Source organism: Ascidiella aspersa, chromosome 6 (genome assembly GCF_963924565.1).
Source record: "Ascidiella aspersa chromosome 6, kaAscAspe10.2, whole genome shotgun sequence".
Lineage (NCBI taxonomy): Eukaryota > Metazoa > Chordata > Ascidiacea > Phlebobranchia > Ascidiidae > Ascidiella > Ascidiella aspersa.
The window spans coordinates 22,155,204-22,170,787 of record NC_139452.1 but is presented as its reverse complement, the minus strand read 5'-3'; the positions used below and the strand labels follow the sequence as shown (position 1 = coordinate 22,170,787).

General features: G+C 37.0%; 2 protein-coding genes across 2 annotated transcripts; one reads left to right on the top strand and one right to left on the bottom strand.

The window, feature by feature from the left end:
- Positions 1-491: 491 nt before the first annotated feature.
- LOC146140793 (uncharacterized) lies at positions 492-3,468 on the bottom strand. The gene has a single exon (XM_083391335.1). The coding sequence runs from the start codon at positions 3,388-3,390 to the stop codon at positions 1,018-1,020; it is 2,373 nt and encodes a 790-aa protein (XP_083247461.1). The 5' UTR covers positions 3,391-3,468; the 3' UTR covers positions 492-1,017.
- Positions 3,469-8,018: 4,550 nt separating this feature from the next.
- Positions 8,019-11,969, top strand: LOC146140792 (uncharacterized). Its single transcript, XM_083391330.1, has one exon. It carries the CDS (start codon positions 8,064-8,066, stop codon positions 10,629-10,631), a length of 2,568 nt encoding a protein of 855 aa, XP_083247456.1. The 5' UTR covers positions 8,019-8,063; the 3' UTR covers positions 10,632-11,969.
- The last annotated feature ends 3,615 nt before the right edge of the window (positions 11,970-15,584 follow it).

The following is a 15,584-nucleotide window of genomic DNA, read 5'->3' as shown; positions in this document are numbered from 1 at the left end:
TTGGGTTTAATGGTTTGGTGGGCCGGATGCCTCCCGCGGGTTTAAAGGTCGCATTGCAAAAAGTTGTAATAAATCTCCTTTTGATAAACAATAACTCGATGCTGAAGGAAAAAATCGATCATTAAGGTAGCAAACTGCAGTAATATTTGCTTACTGCTCAATTTATTTGCACCATTTCCATTTAGCCCAGTCGGCTTGGGAATAATTGCACTTTGCAATTTTGAAGTTCTCCGGACAATTCCTGAACGAATTTTAAAAGTCGTTACAGTTTTGGCACAGCACAATAAACGAAATGTGACCACTTAGGATTTATACCACATCTCTTCGATTGTGTAACGAAAAGGGCCCATTGAATTACAAACACGTTAGTTTTTATTTTGGCATACGCAGACAAAATTAAAATAAGGACAGGCTGAAACGTGTATTTGCAAAAGGTGAGTTTACTAAAACGTATATCAACAAAGATATATTCACGTGGGTATTTTGTTTAAACTTGCTTTACAAATCATAATTAGATAATATTTTCCAGCCTTTTTTCATCTTGCGTCCAGTCGTCAATTATTTGTTTAATTAATGCAAGCTCCCGCTGTAAAAAGATTAATGACTCAAGCCGCCGAAATTGACGAATTACCTTTTTTATCTTCTGATTTTGCCACCCAAATAAAAAGATAGCAAATCGATTTCTTTATTTGAATCTCATTAAAAAGGTAATGGACTTGTTTTGAACAGATTTAGCATTTTGTCTGTTTCGCAGTTTTGTCTATAATAACTTTCGTAAAGAAGAAAGAAATGCTAGAAGATTAGGTAGTTTCTACTCACTTCGCATTTCTGTAAACACAGCTAACAAACTGACAGGCGTACAAAAGATAAATTGTCAGTTGAGTAGTCTAAAAGCGCATTATTAGGTATAACATTTGCAATATATCAAATATAGTCGAAGGAAAAACCTTTTAAGAGAAGTTTAGTTGTAAACCATAATAATTATTACTATGACGTAACAATATAAGAAGAACATTTTCACGGCTGGGTATGCCCCAATTCCAAATGTTTTTGCATATTTAACTGAATACTTTGGATCATTGTGTCACAAGAACCAACATATATTTTTCGAACGAATGGGTTCGGTGAGGTTACATAAGCAGATTTAGCTAGTTGAAAATGATTGATGGCGGTCTCATATTTCTTTAAAATGTTGCTTGTAATAGCGACATTAAAATAACACTCGCCAAGCGTAAGAACCGATTTATTCCCTTCTGGAATCTCCAATCTTAATTGTAACGCTTCAAGAAAGCAGGGTAAAGCTTCTTTTGCTCGACCTAATTGCAGGTGGCAAGTTCCCAAGTGCGTCTTCACTTTGAACAACGTCTTACATTTTACTTGACACGAGGTAAGGATTGAATTTGCTGTAGTTAGATACTTAAGACTTGTTTTATAGTCGTTAAACCAACTTAAATGACATTCGCCAATAGTAAGATAACACTTCCCGGTCTTTTTATCTTTCGTCCAGTCGTCAGTTAATTTTTTTCGCAATTCAAGCTCACGAAGTAAGAACCCAAATCCTCTCTTTTTATTGGAAAGAGCAAAAACTGTGCCGAAAATATGCAGCGCATCGGCAATATCGTAATGGCTTTGCTGCAAAGGATCGTGGTATTCGTTTTTCCTTCCCATCATAAAAGATCTCAGTTTTGCACCGCCGTAACGCAAGTTCTTTTTTGATGCCATGTTAACGTAAAAGAGAGCATTTTCAAATTCACCTAACATTTTACAGCAGTTGGAAAGGGCAAGTAAGCATTGTATGTGCAAATAGTCAGAAGGTTTTTCTGATGACACCATTTCTTTTTCTGTGTCGATTAAAAATAGTTTACCTCGCTGGAAATTTTCCAGTTTTTTATAACATAAACCAACTAACAGTTTGCTATTCTTAGTATGCTTATCAGATAATAATTCTAGCCAACCCAATCCACGACATTCGTCCAGTGCTTTCCCAAACAGCGACAACGAATACAGAATATATGGTTTTCTTTCGTCATCGTGGAACAACTTAAGGCCAGAAAGGCCCATTAGGCCGAGCATGAATGATTGTAAGTCGTAAGCTGTATCATAGTACAACACAGCCACATTTTCGCCGAGTAATTGAAGTAAAGAAGATCGCCCTGTTTTGGTGTTATGAAGGAAATCGTTCTGTCCCATTTTGTCGCTGTAATATCTCAGTCTCGTTTCAGTAGCGACACAAACGGCAAATCTTAAACGTGCTGCAAACTCTGTACATATTAATTCCTTCTTTTCTAAGTCATCTACAATTTCAAAAGATGATAAACTCGTGAGTTCTAAATGTCTACCAATCGTTGACAGGAACAAAGTTGTGCTGCGATATATAATTCTCTTCACGTCGAAGTTTTTAAAGTCCTGATCAAATGGAAATTTATTGATGATACTGTTTTTAACATCGTCTTTGCTTGAGTTAATCAGTTCGTCGGTCTTATTTAACTCTCCAACAAGTTTTAAAGATTCAGTGTGATATCTTGCATATAAGGTTCTATTGCCAGACACAAACGCAGTCTTTGTAAGCATATCAGCAAGATGGTATCCGTTCTTTATTGCTTTCCTTGCTTTGCAGTACTTCAGCATTTCTGTAACAGGTTTTATAAGTTCGGTAACCCACGGTTTTCGTGCGGTGAGCTGTTGTCTACCCAAAGGATTTTTTCCTGCGGCCGGTGCGAAGCCGTCTGGACAAACACCACAAGGTGTGTGGGCGTCAAAAATCCAGTTTTTGATGCTTGAAATGTCCATAAAGCGAATTATAGTTTCTCCCATATTTACTAAAATAATTTGGAAAAGCACGGAGGCCCATCGAAAGTATTCAACGATCTGTTGGTAGTTGTCTAGAAACTGGACGCCATCTTGTAAAATTATAAAGTTTTCAAAATCCGAATAAGGAGTAATTTCCTTTTTAGCAAGAGATCCCATTGCCGCCAAAGCGTATTCGCATGGCGGTTCGCCCAGTACTTCGACGCAAAAGTTCATAATCTCGGCCATTGCTTTCGAGTAAGTTTCTGATACTGTATGTTGCAAATTTAATAAACACGTTTCCTTTTCAGCGGTTTCTCTAAGTGGTTCGGTGATTTCATTTGTGTTTTTTAATTTCCCTAAATCGTTCTTTACAGTTTGGCGCAACTTGGAAAAGCTTTCTTTGCACAATTCAGCAGGCTCGCGCAAATCTGCGCTTTTGTTTTTCGCTCTAGCAAGTGTCAGCACATGACAACCCAGTTCCATAAGTTCTTCTACAAAGTCTGTATTTTCATTGCATCGTATGATAGCGGCGTTAAACAAAACAGCACTTTTTATCAAATCAACTTTGTTTGGGCTGCGCAGCTTATAGACATGAGCCATATCGCGAATGATTTGTGCCGTTTTTGCTGTGTTGACTTCTTTTCCTTTGTGATCACAACTTTTTCGAAGTGTTTTTGATAGAAAGTATTCGCAAGCGTTGAGTTGAAATTCGACTTGACTGAGATTTTCAGGGCATCTTGTTTTTCCGAAAACAATATCTACGCAGCCCCAGTACAGAATTTGCTGATTAAAGCAGCTTATAGACCGTGACATAGCTTTAGTTTAATAGATCTGTAACGAACAATACAGACTGGGGCAGTAAATATATATTAGCTGTATTATATTTGGTAGGCTATATGAACCTAAAATTCGTTCATAGCAATAACACATTTGATAAACCACTGCAATCTAGTCTATCTCGCTACTGTAAAACAACCTTACTGGTTAAATACTGTAAATATTCAAACTGTCTACTAGCCTACAAAAACATCAAGCCGCTTCTCATAAAAAGCCTACAAAGGATATCAATAATGTAGGACCGTTAGTCTTGATATGCGTCACTACTGTTTTTTGGACCCGAATGAACTCAAGTAGACTTAGGACAAATATGATTGCGTGTGCGTAAACAAACACATAACTTTTAAAAAGTTACTGTGTCATCATGTTTACTTACAGTTTAACAAGAGCTATACTAATTCAATGTCTACTGGCGTCTCAAACATATGGCCATAAGAAAAATGTGAAACCCGTTGCAATCTTTATTTGACCATAAAAACGAAATTTACTCATGCAGAACGGCAAACTAATAAGTCAAGCTATTTAACGTATTTCAAACACTCACGGGGTACTACTTAGAAAAAACATGCCTTGCCGGAAAAAGAACAATCCCATACAGAAGTATAGGAATCATTTTAAACGTTTGGAATACCTCTTTCGAAACGTTCAAAATGACACCTACTAATGTATGGGCTTTAATATAGGCTACTTACTACGTCCTACTACAACCTCTATCCATTATGCTCTAACATGTTTTGTTTTTTATTTTCTACCTATTGTTCAAAAGGTAGACCTGAAGGGCGTCTCATTTGTTTATGGAAATGGTTACTGAAGCGTAAAACAACTTGCGGAAGTGAATCTAAAGGTTGAGGAGGCCTTTTTCATTACCCTCACGCTCAGTCTGTCATAGCCTATGGTTTGGACATAACTAATATAGAGTACAGTAGCTTGTTTGGCAAAATTGACCCTATTTTAAGTATGTCTCTGTATGTATTACGCGTTTTGTATCTCTCTTTCATACGAAAGTTTAAATGGAATATTTATAAATGCATTTTTTGCGCTTCGATCCAATTTATTCTGTCTTCACACTATAACTAAAAAATAATATCACGACCATGTTCTAATTTATGAAACATTTGGATTCACATTCTTTTATCCTAATTTAGTTTTACTTCCATTTGTTCATGCTTCGCTCGATTTATACCGTCTTACCTTACCGAATACTGCAGCGACGTCAAGATTTACTGGCAATCAATAGTGTTGTATTGGCATTTTATACCTTTTTCTAATCTAAGTTGGGGGGAGGGGGGTTATTCCTTTTCTGTAGTCTAAAGTTATCTTCAAGATAACCGAGATAAATGTATTTTGTTATCTGTTGGGGAACCGTTTTTATATGAACAATTAATGTATCAAAAATTTGAATTCCTAAAGGCGAGTTTCTCGCCCGAATTATGTGAACTTTCGTCGCACACTATCGTGATACATTTTGCCATATTTTAAATTGCACAAACGCTCGAGAACTTGACCGGCAACAAACGGCCTTTAAAGTTATATGTTTTGTGACGTCACGCTATGACTATATATACATTTTTTTGTAGTTTTGTTCGAAAATGTCCCGAGTATAAGCCGAAAAATATGGTGGCCATACCATTAGGTATATACGTATAATTTATTAAAGTCATTATAAAGGGTGACCCTACAATCAAATAAATACAATCTGTTCATTAAAGTCACGCAAAAACTTTATAGGCTACCAAACACTTTACTTGTTTGAAATACAAAATTACTAATATGCTCAAGTTTTGCTTTGCGATAATAATTATCTAAAGCCCCATAGAAATCGATTTTTTCGACACAACCGGAAGCTTGGATCGCATTCAAGCTTGACTTCCGCGTTCAGTTTATTGACCCTTTACAAAGTAACCGAATCTGCAAACAAATGCAACGCTTCGTTAAATTCGGGTGTTCAAAGTAAAAAGTTTGTTGCTAAAAGTTGCAATGTGCAAGATTTCGGTATTGCTTAGTACTAAAGTCCTCGAAATATACCGCTTTGTAGAACAACAAATACATAAATTGCTCAGCCATTTCTTAGGACTGCCATGCTTGAACAATTTTTAATATTTATGCTTTAATGAACACCATTTTCAGTTCTTGTTTTTATTGCCGGGCCAGTGTATACACTCCTACTAAACTAGTCTAGTGAATTACAGTAAGTTAGGCATTACAGTGTGTTGCTTATGTTGTTAAGTCAGGCAATTTAGTGATGTATCGTTTATTATATTGCTAACCTATGCAAGTTGATCCATATTTCAACTCAAATAAGTAACTAAACCAACATAAGTCTAATGGTGAAAATAACGGCCAAAATAGACGTAAAAAGCGACATGCTTTATTGTTCAAACATTTCGGCAAATGCTCATGCCATTATCAGTGATATCATGAGCATTTGCCGAAATTAGCCTTTGCCGTGAGGCATATTATTTTCACCATTAAACTTATGAATAGATCCGTATATAGTGTTCTAAACCAACATATTTTAGGTAGTGTGAAAAACCTAACCCTAATAGACGTTTTGAGGTGACAACATAAGAGTAACAAGTAAAACTCATAGTTAAAAACATGAGTAAAAACAGGATCAGACGTTTTGTTTAAAGGAAAATATATTTCGCCAAAGTGGCATCATCAGTTCCTGTAAGAGTACAAATAAATAAAATCAGAGCGCAGCCATCAACAAACCAATAAAGGTAAACAATAAAATATTAAAACATTATAATAGACTAAAAACGCAATGAAAAGCACTACAGCCTCGCAGGCAACACGACTGGGATAAATGAGTAGGCGACGCAAATAAGTGGAGGAAGGGGAAAAAAATACATATGAGCAGTGCGAGATGCTAGACGGTAAAATGCGGCTCGAATGGGTAGCGATAAGATAGCGGTTTATCTTATTCGCGGTAGAACCATTTTTTGGATGTTAATGGTTGCGTTGACTACCTTTAGCCACTTTGCTTCACATATGTCCAACTTATTAAAAGGTGGTTTTTCTAAAAATGTTATGCTGAAACACTCTGCAATGGTAGGCCTCTGCCTCAGCATGGACATGTGTTTGTCAGCGTAGTGGCGCAGAAGTGCTGCTTTGTCGTTATTTTCTTTGTACTTGAAAGTTTTCCATACTGCTCTATGGCCTCTCCACCTTGTTGCAAATGAATTTTTTGTTTGCCCGACGTATCGTTCGCCACATTGCCGACAGGACGCCATGTAAATACCGTGGTCGGTGCAGCAAAGTGCTTGTTTCAGTGCTATGTTCCCATTGCGAGTGGGAACTGTGAAAACCTTCGAGACCATGCTCTCTGCCTGTTTATAATGACCGCATAAACAGCAGTGGCCGCACGGGATTGACTTTCCAGTGGAAGGGATGGTACTTGCCGGTTGACTAATTGCGCGGTAGTTGGTAAGTACGCTTCCAAGTGTCGGAGGTCTTTTGTAGACAAGCATCGCTTGTGGCTGCAGCCTTCTTTCGTCTAAGGTAGTTTTAAGCAGCTTTGGAAAGGCTGTGGGCCAAACTACAAGGTCCTTTCTGTTTTTCTTTGTCTGCCTTTGGCGCACTTTAGCTTCAAACTGTGCTGCAGTTTTTAACGTGACTTTAACCATCCTTGGAGGGAACTGCGACCGCAGACATTTCTTGCCGAGATTTTGAAGGCTCAGTGAGTAGTCTTCCTCCATCTCGTTTAGTCGTCTAAGGCGTGTCGCCTCTCCAGTTATGATTGATTTAAAAACGGAAATGGGGTGGTGGGAAGTTCCGTGTAAGAAGTGCCGATGTTTTGCAGTTTCTTTTTTGAAATCCTTTATTTTGAAGCCGAAGGGTGATTCTGCACATGGGACATGGAGTACGTCAAGAAACTCGACCTGTCCACGTACGTCGGTTGTACAAAAGGAACGAAATAGGAGACGGAGTCCATGTGCTGCAAATGCCTTTTCCAAAGATGTTTGAATGTGTCTGTTTGCTGCTCCGCCTGCAACAATCCAGACAATGTCATCGATGAATCTTTTAAAGACTTTACTTTTATTAGTTTGTTGATGGCTGCGCTCTGATTTAATTTATTTGTACTCTTACAGGAACTGATGATGCCACTTTGGCGAAATATATTTTCCTTTAAACAAAACGTCTGATCCTGTTTTTACTCATGTTTTTAACTATGAGTTTTACTTGTTAATATACGCGTCAGCGGAGCAGTGATCGACTGGCTAAAACCTGCCGCCGATGGTTTTCGATTCTATAAAGATACACCCTATTGTTGAAACATAAGAGTAACATAAGTTAACAGGTTTACACCAGAAGACCGATTTCGATCTACTGATATGTTGCCTAGTGGAGCTAACTCTATTTATAAGTTAACAGGTGTTAATAACATGTGCGTTTATATTATCTCTTACAGAGCTATTTAAACCGTGAGCAATATGTCATTGCCTCGAAGTTGCTTCAATCAGCAAATTCTGTACTGGGACTGCGTAGACAGCGTTTATCGAAAAACAAGATGTCCTGAGATTATCGGACAAGACCCGTTTCGCTTAAATGCTTGCGAATACTTTCTATCGAAAACACTTCGAAAAAGTTGTGATCACAAAGGAAAAGAAGTGAACACAGCTAAAACGGCACAAATCATTCGCGATATGGCTCAAGTCTATAAGCTGCGCAGCCCAAACAAAGTTGATTTGATAAAAAGTGCTGTTTTGCTTAACGCCGCCATCATACGATGCAATGAAAATACACACTTTGTAGAAGAACTTATGGAACTTGGTTGTCATGTGCTGACACTTGCTGGAGCGAAAAACAAAAGCGCAGATTTGCGCGAGCCTGCTGAATTGTGCAAAGAAAACTTTTCCCAATTGCGCCAAACTGTAAAGAACGATTTAGAGAAATTAAAAAACACAAATGAAATCACCGAACCACTTAGAGAAACCGCTGAAAAGGAAACGTGTTTATTAAATTTGCAACATACAGTATCGGAAACTTACTCGAAAGCAATGGCCGAGATTATGAACTTTTGCGTCGAAGTACTCGGCGAACCGCCATGCGAATACGCTTTGGCGGCAATGGGATCTCTTGCTAAAAATGAAATTACTCCTTATTCGGATTTTGAAAACTTTATAATTTTACAAGATGGCGTCCAGTTTCTAGAGAACTACGAACAGATCGTTGAATACTTTCGATGGGCCGCCGTGCTTTTCCAAATTATTTTAGTAAATATGGGAGAAACTATAATTCGCTTTATGGACATTTCAAGCATCAAAGACTGGATTTTTGACGCCCACACACCTTGTGGTGTTTGTCCAGACGGCTTCGCACCCGCCGCAGGAAAAAATCCTTTGGGTAGACAACAGCTCACCACACGAAAACCATGGGTCACCGAACTTATTAAACCTGTTACAGAAATGCTGAAGTACTGCAAAGCAAGGGAAGCAATAAAGAACGGATACCATCTTGCTGATATGCTTACAAAGACCGCGTTTGTGTCTGGCAATAGAACCTTATACTCAAGATATCACACGGAATCTTTGAAACTAGTTGGAGAGTTAAATAAGACCGACGAACTGATTAACTCAACCAAAGACGATGTTAAAAACAGTATCATCAATAAATTTCCATTTGATCAAGACTTTAAAAACTTTGACGTGAAGAGAATTATATATCGCAGCACAACTTTGTTCCTGTCAACGATTGGTAGATATTTCGAACTCACGAGTTTATCATCTTTTGAAATTGTAGATGACTTAGAAAAGAAGGAATTAATATGTACAGAGTGTGCAGCACGTTTAAGATTTGCCGTTTGTGTCGCTACTGAAACGAGACTGAGATATTACAGCGACAAAATGGGACATAACGATTTCCTTCCTAACACCAAAACAGGGCGATCTTCTTTACTTCAATTACTCGGCGAACATGTGGCTGTGTTGTACTATGAGACAGCTTATGACTTACAATCATTCATGCTCGACCTAATGGGTCTTTCTGGTCTTAAGTTGTTCCATGATGACGAAAGAAAACCATATATTCTGTATTCGTTGTCGCTGTTTGGGAAAGCACTAGATTCGTGTCGTGAAATGGGTTGGCTGGAATCATCGTCGAAAGAAAATCTTTCCAAAAATAGCAAACTTTTAGTCGGTCTGTGCTACAAAAAACTAAGGAATTTTAAACTGGGCTTAACTTATCTAATCGACGCAGAAAAAGAGATCGTATCGTTCAAAGAGCCTTCAGACTATTTGCACATACAGTGTTTACTTGCCCTTTCAAACTGCTATGAAATGTTGGGCGATGTTAAAAACTGTATGGATTACCTGATGAGGGCTTCAGAAATAACCCGGCGTTACGGCATTCCAAAATTAAAGTCCCTTATGCTGGGAAGGAAAAACGAATACGACGATCCTTTGCCGGAAAGCCATTACAGTATTGCGGAAATGCTGCATATGTTCGGTTCCATTAATGCTCTTGCAGATAAAGAGCGAGGATTTGGATTTTTACATCGTGAACTGGAATTACGAAAACAATTAACTGACGACTGGACGAAAGATAAAAAGACCGGGAAGTGCTATCTTACCATAGCTGAATGTCACTTAAGCGGACATCACGATTACCAAACTAGCCTGAAGTATCTCACCACAGCAAATGCCATTCTTACTTCGTGTCAAACAAAATGCAAGACGTTGTTCAGAGTGAAAACTCACCTGGGAACTTGCCACCTGCAATTAGGTCGTGCAAATGAAGCCCTACCCTGCTTTTTAGAAGCTCTGCAATTAAGATTGGAGATTCCAGAGGGGCATAAAACTATTCTTACGCTTGGCGAGTGTTATTTTAATATCGCTATTACAAGCAAAATTTTGAAGAAATACGAGACCGCCATCAGTCACTTTCAACTGGCTAAATCTGCTTATTTAACATCGCCGAATCCATTCGTACGGGAACAGTTAGCTGGGGCCTGTGATGAAATTATAAAAAGAATTCAGTTAACATTAGGGATTATGGAATAGAAATTTTTTTCAATTGTGGGTTAACCTTTGCAAAAACTAAACCTTTATTCAACTTATATTGACAAACTGAAAAATGCATATTTAAGTTTATAAAAGCATTTTTAATTTTTTTAGTAATTTAAATTGTTTATTTTATTGCAAAATATTTAATCGGCACCCAAAAACATATAATCTAAGTGTAACTTGCGACTGTAAAGCATTTATTTCGTTTACGCTAGAAATTAATTTGCAGCCAATATTTGTAGAAATCAAAACATACCAAAAACTTCTTAAATGGTCGTACTTTTTTAACCCCGCACTTGACAACCGTTTTGTTACAGTATTTTCCTATACTTGTCATTCTTTGTTACTGTGGACTACAAAAACCTGCACTTTTCGTCGATTAGTTGTGACTCTGGGACGTTAATTTAGGAGTTTTTTTTTTTAAATATGTTTTAATGATTTTTAGACGGTTTATCAAAAACAGGCATAGCAAAAAATTATAAAGTGTTTATGCTTTTGTACCTGCTTTTACTTAACAATCTAAATATTAACTCATTCCAAAACAAGAATTTTTCTTTTATATTGTATTACTCGCGGGAGATTTTTTATATATATCAAATTTAATTATTTTAATTTATCATTTCAGCTTCACTCAAAAAAGAAAATATTTTAAATCAGCACAGTTTCAAAATACTCTCTGACACATAATTGACATCACTTTAAGTTGCCATCCTTTCACCTCAACTTACAAGATTTTTATTTTGTTTCAATCGTTATTGGAGAGTGGAAAAACGCAATTCGGAGTTTTGCCATTCATTAAGTTATGGTATGGACCGATTAAGCATTGGTCTCGAGAATCGAGATAATAATATTTTTTGGGGCAATTGCTCACGTAAAGGGAATCATGACTTCTTAATTGCTAGCCAGTGCTGTGTTTTCTCAATATTTAGGAAATCGTTTAAAAGCCTGTTAAGGTTGTCCGATAATTGACATTATAATCGGATACCGACTCACGATATTTTTCGGTAAAGACAAATTCAAAGCTAAAAAATTTTCCAGAAATAATAAGCCAAATCCGTATAACATTAAGCAGTTTAGTTACCCTAATTTGTTAACCAATACTATTTTTTTATCAATTATCGGCTTTAATCTGCTTTTTTCGGATATCCCTAAAATTTAGATGTGACGTCAACACTGTAAAATATACTCTTAATTTTTAAGCATTGTTTAGTTGTTTACTTATGTATTTTGTAAATATCATTGTTTGTTTAATATAAGACAAATCTTTAAAGTGGTTTTATATTTGTTTATGCTTACTTTTTGCTGGACTGTATATATATAGGCATCACAAAAAGTTGTAATAAATCTCCTTGATAAACAATAACTCGATGCTGAAGGAAAAAATCGACCATTAAGGTAGCAAACTGCAGTAATATTTGCTTACTGCTCAATTTATTTGCACCATTTCCATTTAGCCCAGTCGGCTTGGGAATAATTGCACTTTGCAATTTTGAAGTTCTCCGGACAATTCCCAAGCGAATTTTGAAAGTCCTTATATTTTGGCAGAGCATAATAAACGAAATGTGACCACTTGGGATTTATACCACATCTCTTCGATTGTGTAACGAAAAGGACCCATTGAATTACAAACACGTTAGTTTTTATGTTGGCATACGCAGACAAAATTAAAATAAGGACAGGCTGAAACGTGTATTTGCAAAAGGTGAATTTACTAAAACGTATATCAACAAAGATATATTCACGTGGGTATTTTGTTTAAACTTGCTTTACAAATCACAATTAGATAATATTTTCCGGCCTTTTTTCACCTTGCGTCCAGTCGTCAATTATTTGTTTAATTAATGCAAGCTCACGCTGTAAAAAGATTAATGACTCAAGCCGCCGAAAATTGACGAATTACATTGTTTATCTTCAGGTTTTGCCACCCAAATAAAAAGATAGCAAATCGATTTCTTCATTTGAATCTCATTAAAAAGGTAATGGACTTGTTTTGAACAGATTTAACATTTTGTCTGTTTCGCAGTTTTGTCTATAATAACTTTCGTAAAGAAGAAAGAAATGCTTGATTTAGGTAGTTTCTACTCATTTCGCATTTCTGCAAACACAGCTGATAAACTGACAGGCGTACAAAAGATAAATTGTCAGTTGAGTAGTCTAAAAGCGCATTATTAGGTATAACATTTGCAATATATCAAATATAGTCGAAGGAAAAACCTTTTAAGAGAAGTTTAGTTGTAAACCATAATAATTATTACCATAGACGTAACAATACAAGAACATTTTCACGGCTGGGTATGCCCCAATTCCAAATGTTTTTGCATATTTAACTGAATACTTTGGATCATTGTGTCACAAGAACCAACATATATTTTTCGAACGAATGGGTTCGGTGAGGTTACATAAGCAGATTTAGCTAGTTGAAAATGATTGATGGCGGTCTCATATTTCTTTAAAATGTTGCTTGTAATAGCGACATTAAAATAACACTCGCCAAGCGTAAGAACCGATTTATTCCCTTCTGGAATCTCCAATCTTAATTGTAACGCTTCAAGAAAGCAGGGTAAAGCTTCTTTTGCACGACATAATTGCAGGTGGCAAGTTCCCAAGTGCGTCTTCACTTTGAACAACGTCTTACATTTTACTTGACACGAGGTAAGGATTGAATTTGCTGTAGTTAGATACTTAAGACTAGTTTTATAGTCGTTAAACCAACTTAAATTACATTCGCCAATAGTAAGATAACACTTCCCGGTCTTTTTATCTTTCGTCCAGTCGTCAGTTAATTTTTTTCGCAATTCAAGCTCACGATGTAAGAAGCCGAATCCTCTCTTTTTATTTGAAAGAGCAAAAACTGCGCCGAAAATACGCAGCGCATCGGCAATATCGTAATGGCTTTGCTGCAAAGGATCGTGGTATTCGTTTTTCCTTCCCATCATAAAAGATCTCAGTTTTGCACCGCCGTAACGCAAGTTCTTTTTTGATGCCATGTTAACGTAAAACATAGCATTTTCAAATTCACCTAACATTTTACAGCAGTTGGAAAGGGCAAGTAAGCATTGTATATGCAAATAGTCAGAATTTTTTTCTGATGACGCCATCCCTTTTTCTGCGTCGATTAGAAACAGTTTACCCTGCTGGAAATTTTCCAGTTTTTTATAACATAAACCAACTAACAGTTTGCTATTCTTAGTATGCTTATCAGATAATAATTCTAGCCAACCCAATCCACGACATTCGTCCAGTGCTTTCCCAAACAGCGACAACGAATACAGAATATATGGTTTTCTTTCGTCATCGTGGAACAACTTAAGAGCAGAAAGGCCCATTAGGTCGAGCATGAATGATTGTAAGTCGTAAGCTGTCTCATAGTACAACACAGCCACATTTTCGCCGAGTAATTGAAGTAAAGAAGATCGCCCTGTTTTGGTATTTGGAAGAAAATCGTTTTGTCCCATTTTGTCGCTGTAATATCTCAGTCTCGTTTCAGTAGCGACACAAACGGCAAATCTTAAACGTGGTGCAAACTCTGTACATATTAATTCCTTCTTTTCTAAGTCATCTACAATTTCAAAAGATGATAAACTCGTGAGTTCTAAATGTCTACCAATCGTTGACAGGAACAAAGTTGTGCTGCGATATATAATTCTCTTCACGTCAAAGTTTTTAAAGTCTTGATCAAATGGAAATTTATTGATGATACTGTTTTTAACATCGTCTTTGGTTGAGTTAATCAGTTCGTCGGTCTTATTTAACTCTCCAACAAGTTTTAAAGATTCAATGTGATATCTTGCATATAAGGTTCTATTGCCAGACACAAACGCAGTCTTTGTAAGCATATCAGCAAGATGGTATCCGTTCTTTATTGCTTCCCTTGCTTTGCAGTTCTTTAGCATTTCTGTAACAGGTTTTATAAGTTCGGTAACCCACGGTTTTCGTGCGGTGAGCTGTTGTCTACCCAAAGGATTTTTTCCTGCGGCCGGTGCGAAGCCGTCTGGACAAACACCACAAGGTGTGTGGGCGTCAAAAATCCAGTCTTTGATGCTTGAAATGTCCATAAAGCGAATTATAGTTTCTCCCATATTCACTAAAATAATTTGGAAAAGCACGGAGGCCCATCGAAAGTATTCAACGATCTGTTCGTAGTTCTCTAGAAACTGGACGCCATCTTGTAAAATTATAAAGTTTTCAAAATCCGAATAAGGAGTAATTTCCTTTTTAGCAAGAGATCCCATTGCCGCCAAAGCGTATTCGCATGGCGGTTCGCCCAGTACTTCGACGCAAAAGTTCATAATCTCGGCCATTGCTTTCGTGTAAGTTTCCGATACTGTATGTTGCAAATTTAATAAACACGTTTCCTTTTCAGCGGTTTCTCTAAGTGGTTCGGTGATTTCATTTGTGTTTTTTAATTTCCCTAAATCGTTCTTTACAGATTGGCGCAACTGGGAAAAGCTTTCTTTGCACAATTTAGCAGGCTCGTGCAAATCTGCGCTTTTGTTTTTCGCTCTAGCAAGTGTCAGCACATGACAACCAAGTTCCATAAGTTCTTCTACAAAGTCTGTATTTTCATTGCATCGTATGATAGCGGCGTTAAACAAAACAGCACTTTTTATCAAATCAACTTTGTTTGGGCTGCGCAGCTTATAGACATGAGCCATATCGCGAATGATTTGTGCCGTTTTTGCTGTGTTGACTTCTTTTCCTTTGTGATCACAACTTTTTCGAAGTGTTTTTGATAGAAAGTATTCGCAAGCGTTGAGTTGAAATTCGACTTGACTGAGATTTTCAGGACATCTTGTTTTTCCGAAAACAATATCTACGCAGCCCCAGTACAGAATTTGCTGATTAAAGCAGCTTATAGACCGTGACATAGCTTTAGTTTAATAGATCTGTAACGAACAATACAGACTGGGGCAGTAAATATATATTAGCTGTATTATATTTGGTAGGCTA